The sequence below is a fragment of the Coenobita brevimanus genome, chromosome 104, assembly GCF_032717465.1.
Source record: "Coenobita brevimanus isolate Jiangsu-jjx chromosome 104, ASM3271746v2, whole genome shotgun sequence".
NCBI classification, from domain to species: Eukaryota; Metazoa; Arthropoda; class Malacostraca; order Decapoda; family Coenobitidae; genus Coenobita; species Coenobita brevimanus.
Genome location: NC_137057.1, coordinates 6568812 through 6596082, shown reverse-complemented (window position 1 = coordinate 6596082; position 27271 = coordinate 6568812). Strand labels below are relative to the sequence as shown.

General features: G+C 41.9%; 1 protein-coding gene across 1 annotated transcript in view; it reads right to left on the bottom strand.

Moving 5' to 3' along the window:
* LOC145415974 (putative glutamate receptor) overlaps nt 1-27271 on the bottom strand; it is a 59402-nt gene that overhangs the window by 5653 nt on the left and 26478 nt on the right. Inside the window, exons 3-5 of the mRNA XM_080285077.1 lie at nt 20205-20430; nt 12525-12648; nt 8719-8879 (exon numbers count right to left, since the gene is read on the bottom strand). Coding sequence (XP_080141203.1) covers nt 8719-8879; nt 12525-12648; nt 20205-20430 — 511 coding nt within the window. The remainder of the gene's footprint in view (nt 1-8718; nt 8880-12524; nt 12649-20204; nt 20431-27271) is intronic.

The following is a 27271-nucleotide window of genomic DNA, read 5'->3' as shown; positions in this document are numbered from 1 at the left end:
AGATCAAATTGTTGACATGATTAATGAAAGCTTGTTTAATGTAACTCCTCCAAATGAGCAAACGCAGATTGAATTAGCTAAGTTACAGCTAGCCCTGCAGGAGGCTCAGGCTAAGGAGGCGGAGTCTCATGCTAAGGAGGCTGAATTTCAGGCCCGTTCTAAGGAGGCTGAGGCACAAGTTGAAATTGCTAGGATTCAGGCAGACCATGAGTATCGCATGAAACAAGGTGGAACTGGATCATCTAGCTCTGATGATTTTGATGTGGCCAAAAATGTTAAACTTGTCCCTCCTTTTAATGAATCTGATTTAACAAAGTATTTTCAGTTGTTTGAGAGGGTAGCTACAGGTTTTAATTGGCCCAAAAAGTATTGGCCAGTACTCCTTCAAACTGTTCTCACCGGTAAAGCTCAAGTAACTTATGCATCTTTGCCTCAGGATCAATCTGATAATTTTGATGTAGTTAAGAGCTTGATTCTTAAGGCCTATGAGCTTGTTCCTGAAGCCTATAGAGTAAAATTTAGGACAACTTACAAGCAAGATAAGCAATCCCATGTTGAGTAGGCAAAAATCAAAGCCGATCTGTTAGAGCAGTGGTTAAATTCTAAGAATGTGGATTCTGATTTTGGTAAATTTAAGCAGATGATTTTGCTGGAGGACTTCAAATGGTGTATTAGTAAAGATGTAAGCCTATATCTTGATGAGAGAAGAATAGATCATTTGTCTGATGCTGCAGTTTTAGCTGATGAATATGTTCTCACTCACAAGAGATATTCAAAAGAAAAAGGGAGAGCTGAGAGTAAGTACGTTGCCTCTACTCAGAGTACAGGTAACAGGAAAGAGAATAAAGATGATGTTTCTCAGGAAGTAAATACCAGCTCCACCTCTAGATTTCAGAAAAGTAAATGTACTTATTGTAGTAAGCTTGGTCATACTACGGAGAAATGTTTCAGGAGACAGCGTGATGTGAACAAAAAGGAGTCTTTAAATATTCAGTCAATTGGTCTAGTGTCCACCCTTGAGAGTTCCCAGAATTCTTTAACTGAGTTAACTGAACCTGCTTTGAGGGGTAACTTAAATTCTCATGATGGAGCTCCTCTTTTGAGCAGTAACGTGGGTGACACTCTCAAGAGTTCATGTGCTAATTTCCTGTCTGATGGTTTTGTCAGTCCTCTGGACAGTAATGACAGGAAATCAGTTCAAATATATCGTGATACAGGTGCTTGCCAATCCCTTATGCTGACCGGTGTTCTTGGCTCTAATGTTAATTCCTCTAATGAAACTGTAATCTTACAAGGTGTAGGGAATAATTACTTCTCTGTCCCTCTGTGCAGAGTGAATTTAGAGTCTGGTTTTGTTAATGGTTCCGTTATGGTTGGGTTGGTTGAGACACTCCCAATGTCAGTTGTAACTTTCTTACTTGGAAATGATATTGGTGGAAGTCAAGTGTGTCCAGCTCCACAGTTGTCTAGTGAGCCAGTGGCTGCGACCCAGGATTGTGATGTCCCTGATGTGTTCCCTGCATGTGCTGTCGCTAGGGCTAAGTCTAAAGTTACTGGTGATTTAGAGGATAATGATGATGATGATGTTATCCTAGCTGACACTTTTCTTGCTAATTTGGACCACTCACCAGATGAGGCAGTACCCCGTAGTGTTGATAATTTGTCTCGTCAAGAGTTGGTTGAGTTGCAGGTTGCTGACCCTGAGTTGAAAGGTCTAGCTAACTCTGCTTGCAGTGAGGAAGAGTTAGCCGGTGCTTCTACTTGTTATTATATAAAGTCAGGAGTACTTATGAAGAAGTGGAGACCCCCAACAGCATCAGGCGACTGTGAATGGGAGGTTGTACATCAGGTTGTCATCCCTCGTGTTTGTAGGCAGGATATCATTAGAGTGGGTCATGATTCCAGTTTGGCAGGACACCTTGGAGTGAGGAAGACTGTGGCACACATTTTGAAACACTTCTACTGGCCAGGTATCTTCAGGGATGTTTCCTGGTATTGTCAGTCTTGTCGCACCTGTCAAATTGTGGGGAGGTGTAATCAGACCGAAATGGTTGCACCTCTAGTTCCCATTCCTCCTTTTGAGGCGCCATTCACCCTTGTGTTGGTGGATATTGTGGGCCCTCTTCCTAAGACATCTTCAGGATTTTCTTATGTGTTGACCCTGATTGATATGGCTACTCGTTATCCTGAAGCCATTCACCTTAGAAATATCTCAGCAAAGAATGTGGTTAAGGAAATGCTAGGGTTCTTCACAAAGTTTGGTCTGCCCAAGGAGGTACAGTCAGACCGGGGAAGTAATTTCATGTCAAATGTTTTCAAGCAGTCTCTGAAAGAGTTGGGCATCACCCAGATCACGTCTTCAGCTTACCATCCCCAGACCCAAGGAGCGTTGGAGAGATATCATCAAACACTCAAATCGATGCTCCAGAAATACTGTTTGGAACATCAGAAAGACTGGGATAAAGGTCTTCCATTTGTTGTATTTGCCGCAAGAGAATCTCCAAATGAATCACTGGGCTTCTTACCTTTTGAACTACTGTTTGGCCATGAAGTAAGAGGACCCCTTAAGTTACTCAAGGAATGCTGGCTGTCAGAGGAAGATGATGTCAACCTGCTGGAGTATGTGATGAAGTTCAAGAACGGCTGTCCACTGCTTTACAGCTGGCGAGAGAGAATTTAGGAGCTGCTCAGGAGAAGATGAAGACTTGGTATGATAAGAAGTCCAGGTTACGCCACTTTCAGCCAGGAGATCAGGTTTTGATTCTGCTACCAGTTCATGGGCAACCTCTTCAAGCCAAGTTTAGTGGTCCTTATTTCGTGGAGAAGAAACTCAGTGATGTCAACTATGTCATCGCCACACCAGATCGTAGAAAGAACAAGCAACTATGTCACATCAGCATGCTAAAGTTATATCACAGGCGGGACGAAAATAATCCAGTCTGCACTGTAGCTGTTCCACCCGAGTCTGCAAGTGAAGCTCTCCCATGCAGTATGAGCCTGAGTGATAGTTTGGGGAAGAATCCTGATATCATGAATGATCTCCAGACTAAGCTTTTTCCGTGCCACTCCAGGAAGAACCACTGTGTTGATGCATGATGTCGATGTTGGAGACACAAAGCCAATTAAACTGCCTCCTTACCGTGTGAACCCAGTGAAAGTTCCTCTCATCCAGAAGGAGCTTGGCTACCTGTTGGACCACAAGATGATTGAGCCCTGTCAGAGCGAGTGGAGTTCTCCTGCCACTCTGGTCCCTAAGCCGGGTGGGTCACAGCGGCTTTGCATTGACTACAGACGTGTTAATCAGATTACCAAAACAGACACTTACCCTCTCCCTCGTGTGGAAGATTGCATAGACAAGATCGGAAAGGCTAGGTATATAAGTAAGTTTGATTTGTTAAAGGGATACTGGCAAGTACCTATGACTAAACGTGCTAGGGAGATCTCATGTTTTGTAACACTAGGAAAGACTTTTGCATGTTCTGTAATGCCATATGGTATGAAGATTCACCAGCCACATTTCAGAAGCTCATGAATGTTGTAACAGAGGGTTTGGCAGGGTGTGTTGTTTATATTGATGATGTATTAATCTTCAGTGACAACTGGAAAGATCACCTATGCCATGTCAGTAAATTTCTTGAGCGTTTGGTTCATGCTAATCTTGTAGCTAATTTATCAAAGTGTGAGTTTGGTCAAGCTAAAGTTCAGTACCTTGGGTATGTAATTGGTGATGGACATGTTGCACCACCAGGAGCTAAGGTTCAGGTTATAAGTGATCTTCCCAGACCTAAAAGTAGGAAAGAGCTACAAAGATTTTTGGGAATGGTAGGTTATTACAGGAGATTTGTTCTTAACGTTTCTATTCTTGTATCACCACTTACAGACCTACTGAAAAAGGGAGTTAAATTTGTCTGGACCGATAACTGTGAATCCTCTTTCAGCAAAACTTAAAGCTATCCTATTAAGTCAGCCAGTGCTCGCTACTCCAAATTTTGCTAAGCCTTTTAAGATGTCTGTTGATGCAAGTGATACAGGAGCTGGGGCTGTTTTGCTGCAAGAGGATGATCAGGGTATTGAACACCCTGTATCTTATTACAGTAAGAAGTTCACTCCACCTCAAAAGAACTACTCAACTATTGAGAAAGAGCTTTTGGCCTTGATTTTGGGTTTACAGCATTTTTATTTTATTTGTGTTCTGGTTTTGACCCCATAGTCATTTATACCGATCATAACCCACTGAAATTCCTTAGTAAGTTTAAAGATAAAAATCAGAGATTGACAAGATGGAGTCTACTTCTTCAGGAGTATTCATTAGACATACAACATGTCAAGGGGAAAGAAAATGTTATTGCAGATTGCTTATCTAGACTTTAGATAGATTGTTTTAGAGTAATAAGAAATTTCCTTTGTAAATTTCTTTTTCTTTGTGGGGAGGTGTTACATAGCCTATGATTTCATCATCCTTTGTGTAATTTTAACGCACAGTATGCTGCATGTTTGATCACGAGCGTGTTCTGCCTCAGTCCCTCCTCTACCGTTATAGTAGAGTAAGGCGTCCTTTCTGTTGTTCAGAGCAGGATTGTCAGCTCTTTGTCCCCTATGGCTTCATTTGCGCGTCCTTCTTACAAGTTGTATCAAGCTCTGCTGGCCCCTATATAATGAGCTCAGTGTCTGCATTATTGCCACTTAGATCTGCTCCTCATTTTCTTCACATCTCTGTCCTCCCCTGTACAGTTGTTATTGTGAGTGCTCAGGAAGTCTCCGGCCATCTAGCAGCTGTGTGTAATTTGAGTATAACCGTTGTTGCATTTTTTTCCTTGTACTGTATAGCATAAAGTGTTGATTCGTAGGGCTAGTGAAGTTTTTGTGATTTATGTAAGGTTCTTATTGTCAGCCATCATTAATAATATTTTGTATCTGTAATAATATATCTGGCATTCACTGAGTATTATCTGGTATCTCATTTTAACAGGGCTGACTTAGATAAATTTACTCATGCTAATTTCGTGTTAATAGAGGCTATTGCAGTTAACCATATATTTAACCTGTTTTTTGCCATTACATTATCCTTCTGAGTCCTGAGTGTTTTGTTGTTAGTTTGAGCATTAAACTTTAACTTGTAATTTTACCTAACTCTTTGTTTTGAACCTGGACCTTTACGGGACAGTAGTGATTATTAGTATTCTCACTTAAAGTGTACGTTATCTTTCTCTGTTCCGTAACAATATATATATACAGAGAGAGAGAGAGAGAGAGAATATAGTGGCTTTGATTTTGAGTCAACACAAAATATAAAAATATGTTATATCGTTACGAATATCTCCTGGGGAAAAGTCTCTTGTTAAAGTCGAGAGGGAATGATAGCATTCAAACCTCTGTCCTAACCCAGCAAACATCCATAACTTTCCTGACAATATTAACTTTACAAACATCTACGTAATTTTTTAAATAAAGTGCTAGCATCATATTGACATCTATCCTCACTAAACTGACTCCAACACACCGTCCAAGTCATACATTGCAGACTTACACTTGATTTCCAACGCATCACCAAACCCTCCTCTGCCCCGAATCCCCAGCCTCCACCTCTTTCACGCACAGTTACCAGACACATGAGGTCTAGCTGCCGCTTTACATTCACACGCCTCACACCAGTGCTTCGAGAGGTGGGTAATGCGGAACTGTCCCTTTCTGTACATAGACTCCTTTTTGTTTAATTTTGTTTATTTGTGCATTGCGGATACACCTGTTAGAAAAGATTCAGTTATTTTTATTCTCACCAACGCCAGTGATGCTTCAGTACATCCTCACTGTATGGAGCCTCGTTCACCCGAACATCAGCTATTTCAACCTTTGTGAGTTTTTTTTTTTTTTTTTTTTTATGCAGGGAAGAAGGAACCAAAAGTCGATTTACTGATGTGACACGGCCGCCAGATAGAAAGATGGGTTAATAAAGTATTTTTTGTGGCCTAATGTGTATTATAAACTGAAAGTATTTAATATTTACATACTGAATCAAGGTGTACAGTGTAAACCCACACGGAACTAAAATAAGAAGTGAGAACACGTATATAACATGCAGTATAAATTGAACCTGGAATCGTAATAGTTCCTTGTGATGAGTCCCAGCAATATCGAATTATCGGTAGTAATGTCGGCCTATCACACCAATTAGTATGATATACTGAAGGTTTGTTATATTTTCCAATACAACGGCTTTCCACCATCTAAAGATCAATAAAATGTTGATTAAACCCGGTCTGTCTGGTCAAGCAGACCCATCAACCGCAAGGGAGTAACAGCCCCTTCAGGCCCGTCCCGGCAATGACCCGATGTTCTCATGCGGAAGGCGCTTCACTTCAGTGAGGCACTGGGAAAATTGTGAGGGTTTGATTCCCAGATGGATTCCGCATTTGCATCTCTCCACCCACCACGATAGGCTCGAAAACGCCCTGTTACACATTGACCGTCACCACCCAGCGTTGTAAATATTTTCTTGGGCTACAGGAAACTATTAGGTTTGTCACTCAATGTAGGGCCACCTAAACTGAAAAGAATAGTAATAAAAGGCTGAAGGAAGGATGGGAGAAACAGGAGGAGAGAAGACAGGAAAAAAAAAGTGAAGGAGGAAATAGGATGCACTTCATCAGGTGAGTGGATAATAGTCACCACCACCTAACACCGGATCAGTATGTAAAATGAAACAGTTCCTATATAACCCTTTCAGTCCGACGTCACATTCCACCTTATTTTTGCCATTTCAGGACGATAATATTCGGCTTAAGGTTAGACCTTCGTAATGGCTGGTTAGATACAGCCTTCACAACCTCTCCAGTACAAGAGGCCGTTCCTAATTTGAATGTAATTGTCTGAAACCAGAAGGCATAAACTCGCAAATGACCAGAGGAATCAAGAAATTAACTCCTCCATCCCGGCAATATTGCATCACCTGTGTACCTCCATGACTGTTTTTTTTTTTCTTTTTCGTCCTTACTCTTTCATAAATAGTCTTTAGGCTCAGTGGCAGTATACATTACACTGATCATGAACATGTACGGTACACAGATAAACTGTATAGGCGTCTACCTAACGTTCACGGAACTTCTTCCATTCCTGCTAATTTAGCAGTTCAAACATATTGCACTGCTTTTCTTATATAAGAGACTGAGTTTGGCTCTCTGTTTGCCCGTGCCCCTATAAGTGCGGGGTGAATATCCACACACGTAATAATTGCGTAATAATCATTTGAACACCACCAATAACTGCACTAAAAATTTTCAAAGTTACTAACTCATATTAAACATGCAAATATATCTTTACGTATTACGTAAGCATTACATGATGGTTTCTATTTTTTCTACCCCTTTTTGCTATATATATATATATATATATATATATATATATATATATATATATATATATATATTATATATATATATATATATATATATATATATTGCCAGACGCCATAATCCTGTACGGGGTGGCCATTTGACTCTGAGTTATTTGTTTTACAGGGAGGGGCACTAACCCTCCACCAACCCACTTGACACGTAGGGAGCACGTATGATTTGGTTATATGGTTACCACCCAGTGTTGTAAATGGTTTCTTGGCTTGCAGGAAACCATTTGACTTATCACTCAATGTAAAGCCACCTGTAACGGAAAGAAAAGCATTAAGTAGTGACAGGAAAGATGGGAGAAATAGGAAGAGAGGAGAGCAGGCACAGAAAAATAATGATAAAGGCTAAGGAAGAAGTAGGCAGCACTACATCAAGTGAGTGGATGATGGTCGCCACCACCTATATATATATATATATATATATATATATATATATATATATATATATATATATATATATATATATATATATGCAGCCTTCAAAATGGCATAAAATACAAATTTATCACAGAGTTCCATATATACTTTTGCTTTTCTAATTTCTCATATATTTCTTATTTCACTGTCCTTCGCTACACCGACTGTGCTCGAGAGTAATGTAACACAACAGAGACAGAAGCCAGAAGATGAATGACAACCTGAAGATCATTGAAATTTTGGGATCTGGCAGTCTTTTCCCTTCACTAGCTATCAAAGCATAACAAAAGAGGTTGTATGGTATATATGCCACAAATCTGTCCTTTCTGGCGCATGTGATATAAATACCATACCCGCAGGACAGGGGGTAAAGCATGTTTCACATACTGTCACATTCTTGTTGGCAAAGGAGATCCCATAGCATGTCTTCCTGAGCCTGTTGCACAGCAATATCCTCTTGTATGTTATTGAATCAGACTGTATTCATACAGTGATTTGAAATGAATAGAAATTTTCCTTTCCTTTCAAGCTTTATTGCCTCATCAGATGCGTAGGTGTCCAGGGCTAGGCTACTATATCCATTGTCAAGTAACTTGTCTTTAAAGCTCCGCCCCTCCCCACCCAATCTCCGGGCGGTGAGTGAGGAGGGGCGGGGCTTAAGCGAAAAGCTGCCTGGCGGCGAGTATAGTTTCAGATATTGAAGGTGAGTGATCTGTGGTTCAATTCTACATACCAGTATGTGAGTAATAAACCCCAGTCACCTAAATAATTTAAACTCTTAATGATCAAAACAATTTGGAGCATGTTTTCCTTCACTTTCAGGTTTTATGGTTACTCTCTTTTGTAATAACTGGTTCCTTGGCTCATACAAAACCCTTTAGCCTTTAGAGTAATGTTCTTACCAGTTGAAAGTGGCGACCCACGGTGTTCCTTTCTGATATACCCATGCTATTAGGTGTGGATACACTGTTTCCTTCACGTAGTACATATCAGCGTGCCACTGCCCTAAAGCATACTCCATGAAGTCAGTTGACTCTATGAATGCTCCATCGTTGCCGAGTACCTGAATCAGCCAGGTTAATTAATAAGGAGTACAGAGAAAAGCAAACATCAACAGACCTAATGACCATTTCTAAGTTGTTTGTAAGAGATGACTATGGCTAATGATATCTAAATCTATTAGCCTAAGCTAAGGATGGTAAAAAGAAAGAGGCTTAAATCCTCCCACCACCGTCCAACCAAGGCCGGCAGGAAAAAAGTAAGAACGATCACCATGCAGCACAGAAAAACTGCCAAGGAAACTTCATATACATGACAGAAAAGATGGAATTATATTCTAAACTATCTTAATCTGCAAGGGGGAAGTAGCTTTAATTTAATCATATTGGTGTTTTTCTGTATTCTACACGATCTGAAAGAGAGGAAAACATTTATCTTTTTTTTTTTTTTTTCGTGTTACTCATTCATGATTAGTTGGGGATTCTGAGATACAGCAGGTACTGATCGAAGCCATTTTAAAAGTTAATAAAATATTCCAGTGAACGGCATTCCTGGGCAACTTGTTCCATACTTTTACAACCACGCTGAAATTTTGCTGTTTTTTCTGCCTGGAAACATCATCATAATTTTATATCCATTACCTCGAGCGTAATTCATCCAATCTATTGTGAGGTATTTATTGACTACCATACCGTCATGTTCTTTTAAAAATTTGTATGATTGCATCAAATCTCGTGGTCTGTGCTTTGGTAAGATAACTTTAGGTTTTATTCGTATGATTTGTTCCTTGATATATTGTTGTTACTCTTCATTGTGTTTTCTCTACTGTTGTTTCTTATTATCTTTCATGTAATATGGTGTTAAAAAGGTACACAATACTCCAGACGCAGACGTGCTAAGTACTTTGATAAGGTAAGGACAATATTCTCTTATCTGCGTTGGAATGCTCTGCTTATAAATCCATTTAGTTGGTCAGCTTTCTTTACTGTGTCTGTATACTGACAGCATGGTTTATAAATCATCCATATTTTTTCGTGAATTTTGTACTTCGTTAACATTCATGAGTTGAGTAATAATCGTAGCATATATATATATATATATATATATATATATATATATATATATATATATATATATATATATATATATATATTATGTGTCCGACTCTGGGCATAGGCTTCACAGCCTGCTTTCAAGGCCCATTAGCCCTCCTACGTACCGCACACCTCTACATGTCACCACTTCGGCGCTAACACCCACCGTCCATACTGAATACATGCTAGGGCTGTCTCATACAGGACTGGTGTATTGGTATTAGCGGGGGTAATTTTACGACATGTCGGAGGGTCTTCTGGTAGATCAGTAAAGTCTGATTTTTATGAAATTCAAATCCTTAAACTGTTCCCTGCCCCAGCGGGATTTGAACCCGGGTCCGTTAGGACTATAAGCCACCTCTCTACCTATTGAGCCACCGCCTTCCCCAAATATATATATATATATATATATATATATATATATATATATATATATATATATCGGTATACTGCCAGATGCCTTAATCCCGTAAGGGGTGACCACAAGCAAATCGCCTCCATGTCGCCCTGTCCCCTGCCATTTCCCTGCCCTGCTTCTAACTCACACACCCTTCTCTCATATATCTCTCCACTCCATCCCTCCATCTCATCATTGGCCTCCTCCTCCCTCTCCCCCCCTCCACCTCACTCACATACACTCTCCTCATCAGTCTCTCACTCTCTATCCTCTCCAAATGGCCAAACCACCTCAGTGTGTTTCTCCTATTGCTTCCTATCACATCCATATCCACGCCACAACGCTCCTTCACCTCCTCATTTGTCAGTCTGTCTCTCCATGTGACTGCACATGCTCCTTTCAAATAACTCATTTCCACTGCCCTCACTCTTGACTTCTGTCCCTCCAACAAGATCCAAGCTTCACTTCCATACGTTAGAGTTGGTATCACAATACTGTCATGTAGTAACTTTTCACTTCCATGTTCACTTTTCTGTTTCTTATCACTGTTTTCAAGGAACCAGCAACCTTTCTGCCTTGCTGTACCCTTTTAAGCACTTCACCCTCTAAACTTCCATCCTTACTCATCAAACTACCCTATTTAAACGCGCTAACATTTTCCATTTCCTTCTCATCCAACCTCACTGTACATTCACTGACTTCACTTTTCTCGAAGACCAAAACTTTACTTTTCCTTACATTCACCTTTAGATTCCATTTCTTATACACTCTCCCAAACTCATCCATCAGGTCTTGTGGCTCCCATTCGTCTGAACTTAACAACACAGTATGATCTGCAAAAAACAGTACAGAGAGTTTTCAAACATTGCCCTCTCTCACTAGGGCTGCTCCAGCATCCACTGCCCTACCTTGTATTTCTTATATTACCCATCGATATACAGACTGAACAGCCATGGAGACATGACACATCCTTGTTTTAATCCAACCTTCAAATAGAAAATTCACTTAGTTCACTATACATACGCACTGCAGCCTTAGCACCCTCATACATACTCCTCACGGCATTCAACAATTTTCCATCTACTTCAAATATTCTTATTACTTTCCACAATCCATTTCTATCCACCCTGTCGAATGCTTTCTCCAAGTCCATGAAGGCTTCATACAACTTCTTTCCCTTCTCTAGAAACTTTTCCACTAAAGATCTGAGAATGAATACCTGATCTACAAAACCTCTTCCCTTCCTAAAATCTCCCTGTTGTTCTCCAACTAATTCCTCTCCTATCTCCCTACCTTTGTCAATAATACCCTACCCTATGCTTTTCCTATTAGACTAAGAAAACAAATGCCCCTATGATTACCACATACTTTTTTTCCTTTTTCCTTTATACAGGGGAATAATTACTGTATACCTGAATTCCAATCCTCCGGGACTCTACCTTCCTCCCAGGCCAATCTACACATCATCCACATCCATTCTACTAGTATCTCTCCTCCATGTCTCAGCATTTCACCACACACTCCATCAATTCCTAGGGCTTTCCCCATTTTAACTTTCTTCATCGCTTCCACAACTTCCATCCTACTGATTTCTTCCTCTCTTCTCACATCCCTCCTTCTCCAAGCCATTCCCCAGCCACTTATACTTACATTACTTTCATTCGCTATGTTCAACAATTTCATAAAGTGTATGACACAGAGACATTAATATTTTAAAAATTTCATTAGTTAATCCATGGTAAATACAACCTGGACCCTTCAGTTTCCTTGCTCAAGGCGCATTGAAATCTCTGGATAATATACATATGCTTTTTACCTTTTTAGTATTAAAAAAAATATTTAAGACACAGCATTCTGCCAATGAGAAGACACCAGTACACTATAAGACACATGACTATGTGAAAATTTCATGATTATAGTTAATATTATTTGAGTTTTGCTCTGGAAATTAAATCTCAAAGTATTTTTACTTTAACATCATTTTCAAATAAACTACTTAAGAAACAGCATTCTACCTATCAAAAGGCACCAGTTAGCTATAAGACACATAATTATGTGGATTCTCAAGACTATACTCTCTGAGATTTGCTCTGGAAATGAAATCTCTATGCCCAGCCAACCGCCCAACTCTATGGACGGACACCAGTTATAACAATACCCTCCTCTGACATTGTCAGGTGGAGTGTAAGAAAAAAAAAAAAAAGCAATAACTACATACATAGAGTCCCAGCTCATTATAATTCTTCATGAGGTTCAGCTTTTGTGAAAGTCGGCGGTATACTGGGTCTGGTGATGTGGCCATGTACTCAGGCACAAAGGATCCGTAGTCGCCCATATACAACCTTAAAGAAGAACCAAAGTAATGTACGTGAGAGATGGGTTTCTAAACAGGAACATAATGGTCTACCTATCTATGTATTGCCAAACGCCTTAATCCCATATGGGGTGGCCACAAACAGATAGCCTACATGTCGCCCTGTACCCCGCCATTTCATTGCCCTGCTCTCAGCTCACATCCTCCTCTCTCATATACCTCTCCACTCCATCCCTCCATCTCATCCTTGGCCTCCCCCTCCCTCTCCCCCCTCCACCTCACTCACATACACTCTCCTCGTCAGTCTCTCACTCTCCATCCTCTCCACATGGCCAACCCACCTCAGTGTGTTTCTCTTATCGCTTCCTATCACATCTACATCCACACCACAACGCTCCTTTCACCTCCTCATTTGTCTGTCTGTCTCTCCATGTGACTCCACATGCTCCTCTCAAATAGCTTAGAGTTGGTATCACAATACCGTGATGTAGTAACTTTTTCACTTCCATGCTCACTTCCCTGTTTCTTATCACTGCTTTCAAGGAACCAGGAACCTATCTTCCTCGTTGTACCCTTTGAAGCACTTCACCCTCTAAACTTCCATCCTTACTCATCACACTACCCAAGAACAGAAACGCACTTACACTTTCCATTTCCTCCTCATCCAACCTCACAGCACATTCACTAACTTCACTTTTCTCGAAGACCATAACTTTACCCTTTCCACATTCACCTTTAGATTCCGTTTCTTATACACTCTCCCAGACTCATTCACCAAGCCTTGCAGCTCCCCTTCGTCTTCACTAAACAACACAGTATGATCTACAAACATCAGTACAGGGAGTTTCCAAACATTACCCTCTCTCACTAGGGCCGCTCCAACATCCACTGCCCTACCTTGTATCTCTTTTATAATGGTAAGGATTAATATTATACATAAATTTAGCCATGGGAGAAGCTGCCTACTATTCCACTGTGTCTGCTTCACACCTAGGGTATGACTCACACTTCAATGACACATCATATCAAAGAGTAATATGGAAAAAATATAACATACTGATCCACTCTGCTTAAGAAAATTAGCCAGAAGACGAGTGCAAGAGTAGAAAGGGTGGAATATTAAGCGATCTTGTGTCACTGTCTATAAAACCTTGGGATAATCATGGAAAAGCATTTTTGAAATGAAAGGAAGAATGAACCAAACGCCAGGATCCCGCAAACAGTTCCTTTCAAGAAAAAAAAAAAAAAGACAATACAACATAAAAGCCAAATTCAAGATCCGCTCATTTCGACATGCCTGGACACACTACGTTTGAAAGCCTAGAGGTCATAGGAAGTAGGAAATACAGACAAAAGGAGACAGTTCTAGAGCTGACCTGTTGCATAAATGAAGGACTCGGAGTAATGGTTAACTCTTGCATTAGAGAGTTGAACAGAAAAGGGATGAGAGATTGTTGTTAGATGAGTGCTACGCATTCGTCGTAATGGTGGAGGGGCGCAAGCAGATAGTTAAGAGGAGCAGTGATAATTGAAGTAGCGATAAAAAAGCGATAAAGATGCAACAGTGCAGTGAAGAGACAGAAGTTGAAGGGAGCCAGTAAGAGGAGGAGACTTAATGAGACAAAAAGACTTTGAGACCACCTTGTTGGGAGGAGCTGTATGTGGGAAGCCTCCCCACACATGAGAGTTGTACTCTACACTGGGGCAACTAAAACCTGTGTATAAAGTCAACATCTGTGCAGGGGTAAAGAAGGTATGGAGTCGGCTTAGCACATCTAATCTCTTTGAAGCAGATTTTACCAGAGATGTGATATGATCTCTCCAAGATAAATCCCGAGAGAATGAATCCCCATTTATGTTTAATGATGATGCAGGATTGAGCTGGATATTATTAAACATTAGTGGGTACTCCTGTGGAAGATTTTGTCGGGTTGATAGGTGTAAGAACTGAGTGTTTGACGCAACCCACCGCGTCCTGGCAGATTTTTCACCAATAACCCCCCCCCAGTTGTGGCAGATTTTCAAAAAGTTTTTTTTTTGGCTAAAACCTTTGCTTTTTATGAGAAACATCGAAAATACAGAGAAAAAGTGCTCACCTGAGCTTAGAAGTGCCCTGTACAGGTGACCCTACCCTCACCTGGTACTGTCTTCTCTGGAGCCCCGCTCCAGAAAAGACATTTTCTATGGGAGGGGTAACTACTCCAAACCACTCAGAATAGGTAGATATTTATTTATTTGGTACGAATTTATATGTAGTACAAGAGTACATTGATTTTCACACAATAATATAGGCGATAATAGGCGTTGCTTCACTCACCAAACACATCAATATACCGCACCTTCCTTGCTGACATTATCTACTCGTCACTTCCGCTCGTTTCTTCCTCTAACGCCACGTATATTTTGTCCTCCACATCAGTAATCACTTTCGCTTTGAATTTCTTCGTCAGAGAGACTGTGGCGTGACATGTCTTCATTGGCCAGGTCATTGCTAACATGTGAGTTGCCGAGAAGATGGCGTGCGGAAGGGGGTTCATGCTGGTCCAGGCAGTGTCGCCGCCTGGCGGCAGGTAGAGGAAGGTCTCCCACATATGCCTACCAAAAATCACCCGCAAAAATTGGAAAATGTGCAAATGATGGACCTTTCGATACACGTCGTCGATAGCACAACAAAATGTTGCAGTGTGTATCTATGTTGACGGGACGTGGCGGGTTCAAAACAAGATTACTTTTACCCTAGTCTGAGATACTAGCCAGTTCAGATATTAGGTGTGCCATAGCCTCATCCCTTGTGTATTGAAGTAACCGCTGAGATGGACACTGCGGGAAGTGAATGGAAAAGTGAAAGGTGGAATCATCAGTGTATGAGAGGATAAGGTCACATTTACAGCTTAGAAAATCACTGATGAATAAAACAATGAGAGTTTGTGATAGGACAGAGCCCTGAGGAACACCACTACTGATAGATCTAGGAGGAGAACGGTGGTCGACTACAACAGTAGGTATAGAACGATCAAAGAAGCTAGAGATGAAGGCACTGATAGTAAGAGAGAAACTGTAAGAGGGAAGTTTGGAAGTTAAAGATTTATGCTAGACTTAATCGAAAGCCTTTGAGATGTCAAGTGCAATGGCAAGCTTTCGCCAAAATTTCGAAAAAAGGATGACCAGGAGTCTGAAACGTAGGTGAGAAGATCGCCAGTGGAGCGTCCCTGACCCAAACTGATGATCAGAAAGAAGGTTGTGACAGGAAAGATGCTTTAAAACTTTTGTGTTAAGAATAGACTCGAAAACTCTTGAGACACTGGTGAGAGATAAGTCTGCTCTAATATTTTATCAATATTTGATACCAATGTTTATTAAATGAATTGCTGAAAACTGCATCTTTATATTAAAATAAAAATATATTCAAAAGATGAACAGTTTTACTACTGCCTCTTGTTTATTTAATAAATGATGTTTAATCCTCTGCACCGGACTCTATTTGTTTTTCTAGCATGTTCTGGTCTTTTTAATGTGGTATGGCAGGCTCAGTACCAAGTATATTCAAAGGTTTTGCAGTACAATTTGAAGTCCGGCAACTTGTGCACCATGACTAATCTTCTGCCTGGGATTCCCTGCTGAGAGTGGTTCATTGTACTCCTAGGCCTCAGTCACGAGTAGCCAGGTGCTGTGGAAGGAAATGCGACAACCTCTGGGCACATCCATCTCCCTAAGGGTACGGCCACACCGAACGAGGCGAGTGGGGAGGCTTGAGCTGGGAGGGGTGAAGCGACACAATAAAACACGTTAAATCCTATGTGGCTGGCCACACTGAATGAGCCCGGAGGATTGTCGCCCTGATCACCCTCCTCGCTTGTCGCTATGCAATGCAGCGTGTTCCAAAATGTTGCTCACTGCCCAGCGACATCCCCACTCCCCAGGCATTTGCATCATCATTCAGTCGTGCTGGTACTGTATGTTGGGGAGGTTGGGTTCTGGTAATTATGTCTACTGAACACCTTATTGGAGCAGCATACCACAGGAGTGTGTGTGGGATCCAAATGATTCACTCCACAGTAATGCTGGAGAGCTGAAGAAACACTGTGAAGATATCTGTGAATAACTGCATAGAATTGGTAAAGTATAACTGAGCATTATTTTGTCATACGATTGCTTAAGTAACGTTTGTTCCACCGCTGTTATAAAACCTATCAAAGATCATTAATGTCTAAAATTCATACTAGTATTTAGTGCTCTATTCCCTTTGTTAAACAGTAGGCTTAAAACTAATAAACAGATAAGTGGATACACTATATGTGTTTATATGTATGTATGTAACGGACATTGACAATTTTTGAAATACACGTCTCTGCCGCCGGGCCCCCCACCCCACCACCTTTAACCCGCCGAGGGGCCGCAGCCCTGTCCCCACCCCAGGAGGACACCACAGCGGGCCAAATCACTGCGGGATTAGCCCAGAGCAAGAAGGGCGCCAGGGCACCCCTACCTTAAGTCCCTCTTCCCCTCAACCCACCTGACGGGGACAACGCAGGAATGGGAGACAACCCCACGGACGGAGCAGCCCTTGCCAGGTTCGGGGTGGGACTGCTCCAGGTACAGTCCCAAGCAACACTGCAGTAACAGCCACCGTACGTACCGGGGAGGGAGCGGCCACCATACGCCCCTCAGCTACAGCCATACCTGGAAATAGCCTCGGCGTGCTAGCTATTGAGCACACACTGACAGGCAAAGGTTGGAGGAGTGGAACTGCAACAACGGCCACTGTACGTGTTGGGGAGGGAACGGCCACTGTACGTCCCTCATCCACCTCCTCCGCCTTCGGGAGCAGCACCACCACAATGGCCACCGTATGTGTGGGGGAAGGAATGGCCACCGTACGTCCTTCTGCTGCTACCCTCAGAGACTGTGGAACCGCCACAACGGCCACCGTACGTGTGGGGGAAGGAGCGGCCACTGTACTCCCTTCATCTGCAGTCTCTAGGGTTCTCCTGGAGGAGAAGGTCCCTTGCACGGCCGGCTCACTACCTCTCAGCTGCACAGGGACGCCCTTTACTCTTTCCCTCCAGGTGTGGTTCCCCGGAGGTGCTGCCGTTACCGGAGGGGTGGCGAGGTCCTATCCCTGCCCTGCAGCCGACCCCTAGATGACGCTGGCCCCTGATGGACGCCCAAGAGGAGAGGTGCCGCAGTCCACTCCTGACGGCCCCCTGCTCTGTAGGCGACCGCAGCACCCAGCCTCCCAGGGGCAGCCAGCAGGCCCCAAAGCGAGACCGCTCAGGCCTCACTCCCCGTAGGCCCTCCGCCCAGAGTAAAAGGCGGCAGGCCCGCCTCCTGAAGTTGTTTGGCCCCAGCCCCGAGGGCCACCTACCAGGTCGAGGCCCCCAGACGGTAGGGCCTCCCTGCACCCCCGCTACGAAGCAGGCCAGGGCAGTGACGCCCCTGAGAGCCATATATTGTCTCCTGCAGGAGAGCTCTCTGGAGGGGCCCCCTCCCACGCCTGGGTGCCACCTCCACTAACCTCAGGGACAAGTGGTTTAGTGCCAACGGCCCTTACCCCCCAAGTCGTGTCAGAGACTAAGTGAATGGTCAGAAATGAAAGTGACAGTAGAGCAGTGACAATATAATATAAAGTGACAATCAGTGAATATAAGCATAAAGGGAAAGTGACAGTAAAACTGTGGCAATACAATATAAAGTGACCATCAGTGAATATAAACACCAGGGCAGACAACAAGGGTCAGTGAACATGAATAACAAGGTGTCTGGATATACTAGAGAACTGTGTCTATACCAGTGGCGCCCCGAGATAAACTGAGGCCAGCCAGTAAAGACAGACCTAGTAAAATAGTGTTGCTGCGGCTAAGTGACATTCCTGTGTGCCGCGGCCCTCGCCCTGTAATGTGTATAGTAATATCAACCAATCTGACCCTTCATCCTATCCACGTATAGTATATCCGGTCGGGTACGTTAAATGACAATTGTGCCTTAACTCCAATAACTACCGTGCCCTAGTGACTTGTAATACCCATGTGTGTTGAAATTATTGTATTTGCCCTCGACAACCTTACTGTGCTGTGTACACTTTATACCTGTAATAGTAACTCTGTCACCCTGTCCATTCTGTATCCAGTATCTCTTTGTTCTGTATTGTAAGGAGGTAGAACTAAGACAACTGATGTGCTAAGGTAAACTGCCGAGTTTTTATGCCCTGTTCCTTTGTGGGTGTATTACTTCCGGTCCGGAAATAGGACCTCGCTCAGTCGCGGGCGTTTTTAGGACGAGAGGTCGGACTAAAAACTCCTCGCATAACAATTTGATTATTTATCAGTATATAAATCTACGAAATATAATTCAGTAGACAGTGGATTGTCCAACGGATACTTCACTATAGGCATGCTGTCGCCTGTGAGGTTGCCGCTTCCTATTTGGACAAGCATCACTTTGACGCTCACCTCGCCGCTCATCGCTCGACGCTACCTCCCCACTAGTCGCGTTCGGTGTGGCTGTAGCCTTACATTTACACAGAATCCCTGGCATGTATGTTGGGGATTTAGACGACAGTGTATTAGTGCAAGAGCTTCATGACTGAAGTGATGTGATGTCTAATACTTCAGAAAGAGGTAAAGTTTGTAACTGTACATCATGTAGTGTGGAAAATGTAAAAAAATCAAGACATAGTGTGAGAAGCTAGTGTGAGTAGTGACTTGGAAAACTCGGACTGTGGTGATGGTGGGCTTGCCCAGGGTGGCACATCAATAAATAATTATTTTCATCATGGTATTTCTTTATCCAAGAAGAAAAAGATCAGTGATAAACGTGTGATACTGTATATGTTGTGGAAGAAATTTGGATAATTAATAATTCATGGTGTACAGTCGTGTACTGTAGGATAAGACTTTCCTGACTCTAAAAATGACAGTATTATAGTGTATGACAGTATACCTTATTGCATTAAGGATATATAAAAAATAAAACTGAAAATGGCCATGAAAAATGAATGAAGTATATCATGATATAATTTTCTGATAATTATATATCTCTGAGTCATTCTTCATGGTTATTATGAACATAGTACTGTTTAAGAGTAAAAACGCTACTCAAGGTTAGTACATAAAAGAAGTATTAATTTTAAATGTTTAAGAGTAATTACTATAACTTGAAAATATTTTTTGAAACTATCTTTGGCGTTTAGCTGAGTATTATAAAACTGATTATACACGGCCGCTACCAGCGTGTTACCATGCATCATCAGCCAGTGCACAGGAAACACCCCACCATCCAAAAACACAACGCTCCATGCTGGTTGCAAGTTCTTCACAGCTACAGATAACAGCGATTTTCCTCTGCCCTATCAACGCAAACACAGCATTCATGGAAGGTAAGGAACTTCATTTTATTATTGTCTGTGTTGCGTTTGCCAATTCTATTTGGATATCAATTATTTTCGAAAGCGATGATGTACATCGATTTTAAACTACCGTGATTTGTACCTAGATGTGACGAGCCACACCTAAAATATTTTCAGTGCAGAGAGGTGAACATTTAAGTTGCAATGTTGCTAAATTCTTGCAACAGAAATAGACCTACGGATGTTTAGAATCTGCCAGCCCTTTCATTGTTTTTATTTTCTTAGGTGCAGCTGGAACAGTGATGTATGCAATGATGTTGGAGACGAATGATGCTGCCAGCACCAGCGACACCAGCCACCAGCACACCAGGAAGGGTTGAGTGCCGGGAGAGGATGGTATACGCGTCACCGACTGCCGTAGGAGTGGACAGACCATCCACACCAGCGTTGATACCACGTCTGCCTCTGGAAGTTAACATAGTTTATGAGCAGTTAACCCTCTGATATATTGGCCTACATATAGAGTTAATTCACCCACACATCAGTCAGTTTGCTCAAGAATTTCGGTAATTTAAGAAATATCAAACAGAGCACAACTATCCCCATGTATTGTGCGAATTTTACGTTAACTTGGCATACATTGCCATCTCTCCATTTTGAATGCTGATCTGTAACATTAGAATTAACACTAGAATACGAGACTAATCACAAAGAAGTGTTACGGAAAGGATGTAGAGCTTTAGCATTGTTTGTTTGTTTGTTTTGTTTGCCATTAAGCTACGAGAAATAGGTTACAAAAGGACGAAAATCTAGTCCACTTGGAGTAAAAACGGTAGACACAGCTGTAATATACACAGATTAAAAAAAAAAAAAAATCTCGAAGAAACATTCATATATTATAAAACTGAATATTAAAACAAGACTGATATCTGTGGATTTAGGGTCATTAACAGCAACAACAGTTATTGGAAAAGGCATCTCTCAGTCACTAATCTTTAACAGTACATAGATAACCACATCATCTTTAACCTGCCCCGTACCGACTAATTTATTACAAAATCCACCCACCAAACCCAACAAATTCTCGACTTCTTTTTTTTTTTTTTGCTCAGACCTCCACTTTTGGTGAGAAACAATGGAAAATCACCAAGAAAGTGCTCACCTGAGGTTAAGAATTGTCTAGACAGGTGACCCTCTGAATACCTGATCTAGTGTGTTTTCTGAAGCTGTGCTGCTACTGTCGCGTTTTCTATGGTAGAGTAACTATTGGAAACCACTCAAAATACGTAGATATTTATTGTTTTGGTACAAATTTACATGTAGCACAAGCATATATTGGTTTTCACACAGAAGTATAGGCGATATGAGTTATTTCATTCACAAACACATGGAAATTGCCGAATTCTTGCACAGTTGACTCACTGTGGCTGTTGTTTCAACTTAAATTCTATTTTTCAACTTACATTATACTTTTCCACTAACATTATACCAGTTGCGACCACAGGCCTTACTATTATAATGAGTGTCACATTATCACATATTTACAGGCCTTACTATTATAATGAGCCTAGTATTATCTCAAGCACACACAGTATCAGTAATGTACTAAAATGTACTAAGGTGTGGTAGAGGAAGGTGTCCCGTGTATACGTACCAAAAATCACGCACGAATTTTGAAAAATGTGCAAACGACGGACCTTGCAATAGCAAAACGTACATTGTACATTGTGGGGACTGAGCGTGAAAAAAATTGCGACATGCATCGTACATCGTGGGGACGGGGCGGGTTAATACATCAGTCTCTGTCCAGTGGCAAGTGATTTATATATTCATTATCATCATCACCATCATCATCATCATCATCACTATTAAAATCATCATCAAGCACCCACCAGCATACCAGGGGGGGAAGGGTTGAATGTCGGGTGATGACAAGATACATGGGACTGACTGATCTAGTAGTATAATGATGATTCACATCAGTGTCGAGACCTCGTTGATGACTGTGGTATTGTATAACCATCACCATTAGCAACATCATGTCTGTCACCACCACCACCACCATCATAATCAGGATCATCGTAAAAATTACTCATGAATCAGTCAGACCATCACTAACATCACATATGCCTCTATCTAGTATCAGTAGTGATCACAGGTGTGTTTTTAAGGGGTTGATCATGAGTCTATCCTCCGCTTCTTATTTCTAAAGTTTTTAGAATGCTGCTCAGTCAGTCCAAGCTTTATAATTTCATTCCAATATCTAGGAGATATGGTGCTTATTCCACTGCATGATCTAGAATGCCTTTCAGAAATATTGGTGAAGATAAGTGTTAATAGATTGGGATAAAGAAGGGGAAAGGAGGGGAATGGAAAGATGGACGCACAGATGCCATGACGTCTTGGAGACTGAATTGAGGTACTGAATGAACTTGGTGGACAGCTGTGTATTAGTCTGCACTTGCTGTGGATAAATACAACCAAGCTGTTGAAAGAAATGAAGGAATCCCTTTCAGTCCCTTGTCCTGATATCTGGCATTTTTTCTAAGCCTCCCATCTGTTTTTGGTTTCAAATTTCCCAGACTGTTTCGTTGCATGTTCCCATGTGTGTAACCAAACCTCACCAAGCCTGGTGGGAGTGCAGTTGATCGAAGAGGTGGCTTCATTTCCTGGATTATATTCGTGCTGAATTTCTGCAAGTAATTAATTTTTCCATAAACGTTGTTGATACTCTTAGTCATGAATCAGTATAGAGTAGAATAATTGACATGCAAAGCTTTTTCATCGTTGTAAGAGCATGGAAAATAAGCTCTCCACAGTCATTGCCACACAACATGTTCAGGTATTTCGAATGCTGTATTTGTGAGAGTAGGTGGGGGCGCCCATCATCAACCCGCTTAGTGCAGTGGTACCCTGTTTTTAGGGTAGCTCTACATCGATTGGCAAGCCAAATGATTTCCTGTAAACCAGGATTACAACGCTGGGTGGTAACCTTATAACCAACCGACACGTGTTCCCTATGTGACAGCATGTGGGTTTGCGGAGAGTTGGTGCCCCTCCTGGGAAAACAACTAACTAACGAACAAGATGCCTCAGACTAGGACTGACCAAAAGATGACAACTAAGGACCGTACAAAGGACACGATACGGATGCCGACCTGGAATGTAAGGGGTGCAAATCATGAGGTGAAAGAGAGAGAGATTGTCGAGGTGTTTGAGGGTGCGAAAGTGGATGTATGTGAATTAACTGAGACTAAATGGTGAGGTGAGAGTGTGAGAGAATTGGAGTATGGATGGTGGATACGTGCAGGAGTAGGTGAGAATGAGAGGGCAAAAGAAGGAGTGTGTATTGTTGTGAGTAACAGATGCAAGGTGAATATAAGAGAGTATGGATCAATTGGTTCAAGGATTGTGTGGGTAAAACTGAAAGGTGGACTACAAATGTGGGCAATTGTGTGCATGTATGCACCAATGCAAGATCGTGCAAGCAGAGTGAGAGAAGAGTTCTGGACAAATATGGAAGTGTGCATGAAAAAGCTTGAAAGGAATGAGAGAGTGTTTTTGATTGGTGATATGAATGGTAAAGTAGGGAATGTGAAGATGGATGGAGTAGTTGGCGAGTGGGGTGTGCCTGCTGAGATAGATGAGAATGGCAGTGCTTTAGTGGACATTTGTGCCGGGAGGAGGTTGGTGATAACCAATATCCTCTTCAGGCACAAAATGATCCACAGGTATACATGGCGAGTGATGAGAAGGGTGGATGGTGAACTGAATGAAAGGAAGGCAGTGACTGATTATGTGTGTGTGGATGAAAGGATGCGAAGATGTGAATGGATGCAAGAGCATATACAGGTTGGGGGAGTGGACTTTCTGACCAGAAACAAGGTCCAAGTAAAATGGAGAAATAGAACAAGGAAAGGACGGGAGGAAGGAGATGTAAGGAGAGTGGAAAGGTTACAAGAGGATGAAAAAGAGGCAGAATATAAGAGAGAAGTGGAGGGACGATTGGGTAAATACGAACTGGAGCAGATGGGGGACGTGGATGGTGTGTGCATGATATTCACAGAAGAAATATGTGCAGCATGTGATGTGGTGTGTGGGGTGAAGAGAAGACGAAAGGGGGTGCAAGGAACAGCATGGTGGAATAAAGAGGTGAGACAGGCTGTGGCACAAAAGAAGAAAGCATATAATGAATGGATGAGAAAAAGGGGCGTGGAAAAAATTGAGAGACGGAAGAGAGAGTTATATGTAGAAAGGAAGAGAGAGGTGAAAAGATTAGTAAGAAAGAATAAGAAGAGAGTGGATGAGGAATTTGGAAAGAATCTGAGTGTCATGGAGGGAATGTAAGAAAATATTCTGGAAAGAGGTAAAGAGAGTCAGACAGGGTGCCGGGTGGCAATGTAGTTAGTACGGGAGTGAAACATAAAAATGGTAAATTACTATTTGAGAAGGGAGAAAAAGTAAGCAGATGGAGAGAACACTTTAATGAATTGTTGAACATAGAGAATGAAAGTAATGTGAGTATATGTGGCTGGGGAATGGCTGGGAGAAGGAGGGAGGTGAGAAGACAGGAAGAAATCAGTAGGATGGAAGTTGTGGAAGCAATGAAGAAAGTCAAAATGGACAAAGCCCCAGGAATTGATGGAGAGTGTGGTGAAATGCTGAAGCATGGCGGAGAGATAGTAGTAGAATGGATGTGGAAGATGTGCAGATTGGCCCAGAAGGAAGGTAAAGTCCCGGATGATTGGAAGTCCGGTATAAATATTCCCTTGTACAAAGGGAAACGGGAAAAAGAAGTGTGTGGTAATCATAGAGGCATTTGTCTTCTCAGTGTAATAGGAAAAGTATACGGTAGGATACTTATTGACAGAGTTACGGAAGTAACATAGGAAATAGTTGGAGAAGAACAGGGAGGCTTCAGGAAGGGAAGAGGTTGTGTAGATAAGATATTCATTCTTAGGTCTTTAGTGAAATAATGTCTAGAGAAGGGAAAAAAGTTGTATGCAGCCTTCATGGATTTGGAGAAAGCATATGACAGGATGGATAGACAAGGATTGTGGAAAGTTTTAAGAATATTATTATGGAGTAGATGGGAAGTTCTTGAATGCTATGAAGAGTATGTATGAGGGTGCTAAGGCTGCAGTGTGTGTGGATAGTGAACTGAGTGAGTTTTTCTGTTTGAAATTTGAGTTGAAACAGGGATGTGTCATGTCTCCATGGTTGTTCAATCTCTATATGGATTGGGTTAAAAAGGAGATACAAGGTAGGGCAGTGGATGATGGAGTGGCCCTAATGAAAGAGGGTAGTGTTTGGAAACTCCCTATACTGTTGTTTGCGATGATACTGTGTTAATTGAAGACGAAGGGGAGTTGCAAGGCTTGGTGGATGAGTTTGGGAGAGTGAGTAAGAAACGGAATTTAAAAGTGAATTTAGGGAAGAGTAATGTTATGGTCTTCGAGAGAGGTGAAGCCAGTGAATGTACAGGGAGGTTGGGTGATGAGGAAATGGAAAATGTGAGTACGTTTAAGAACTTGGGTAGTGTGGTGAGTAAGGATGGAAGTTTGGAGGGTGAAGTGCTTGAAAGGGTACAACAAGGAAGAAAGGATGCTGGTTCCTTGAAGGCAGTGACATGATACAGGGAAATGAGCATGGAAATGAAAAAGTTACTACATGACAGTATTGTGATATCAACTCTGACGTATGGAAGTGAAGCTTGGACGATGTTGGAAACAACACAAGTCAAAAGTGAGGGCAGTGGAAATGAGTTATTTGAGAGGAGCCTGTGGAGCCACATGGAGAGACAGACTGACAAATGAGGAGGTGAAGGAGCATTGTTGTGTGGATGTGGATGTGATAGGAAGCATTAGGAGAAACACACTGAGGTGGTTTGGCCATGTGGAGAGGATGGAGAGTGAGAGACTGACGAGGAGAGTGTATGTGAGCGAGGTGGAGGGGGAGAGAAGGAGGGGAAGGCCAAGGATGAGATGGAGGGATGGAATGGAGAGGCGTATGAGAGAGGCGGGTGTGATTTGGGAGCAGGGCAATGAAATGGAGGGGGACAGGGTGACGTGGAGGCGATTTGTTTGTGGCCACCTCGTATAAGGTATTTAGGCGTCTGGCAATAGATAGATAGATAGAAATTTGCCCAGTTTCCATTATTTTTACTACGACAATTCTTTATGATATGTGACATGCGTTAGTGTTCATTTCAGGCAAATATCTTGGCTAGTGTTTCTTAACCGTTACACCGTGGGCTTGTTTCCCAATGTTTTGCAAGTCCCGCGGGCATATTCGGGCTCCGACAGACTCTCAAAAAATATTTGCCAAATATCATTTATTAGTCCTAGAGTAATAAAATTACATATGCATATGGCACATACCTTCAGCTTTCTCCTGGGATGTTTGTTGAGCCTTCGTCGATTACCGTAGGACTTGTGGAGACCTCTGAAGTTGGGTAATGAAGTCTCCACTTTACACTTCCCGACAACCCGTAATATGATTACCACAGCCAGATATTATCACTATAAACACTATTCTATGATGATCAAGTAGTTTGGGATCCATACTCCAAAAAAAACACACTGTGAAAGCAATGAAAATTACGAGCGCGTATGACCTTCCCACTTGCCTAGTTCGCTGTTGGTATTCTGTCATTTATTATTCATAAAACCCCTCACAATTTATATTTCTATTACTATATAACACCTGTACATCTGCAGTCCTTATCCATAAGTTTCCTTCAGTAGTATTAGTTTATTGTCACTGAAGTCATTCAATTTTTCATTCAGTAAAATACGTAGAGAGCCACGGATTCACTTTCACTGTTATAACCTCAAGTATTTGTACTCATATTCTTATATTACTAATTGGGATGGAGAGGTATATGAGAGAGGGGGGTGTGAGTTGGGAGCAGGGGAGTGAAATGGCGGGGGACAGGGCGACTTGGAGGCGATTTGTTTGTGGCCACCCCAAACGGGATTGAGGCGTCTGGCAATAGATAGATAGATAGATAGACTTACATTTCTATTTACATTTTCTATTGTATTTTCAATATTTACACTTCTATTTTACTTACACTATGTTATTCAGTGTCACTTTCAGTAACAAAACTATATTACACTGTTCAATCATATGTACTGTACATCCATTGCTTTCACTTGCTATTTACACATTATTTACACATTATTTTCACATTATTTTCCTTTCCCACTTGCACTTTTAGAACTGCTTCTGGCTGTGGTAATCAAAGAAGCAGGTAACACAGAGGGGAACCTGGCACTCAGTGCAATGCCAAGAGGTGCATTTG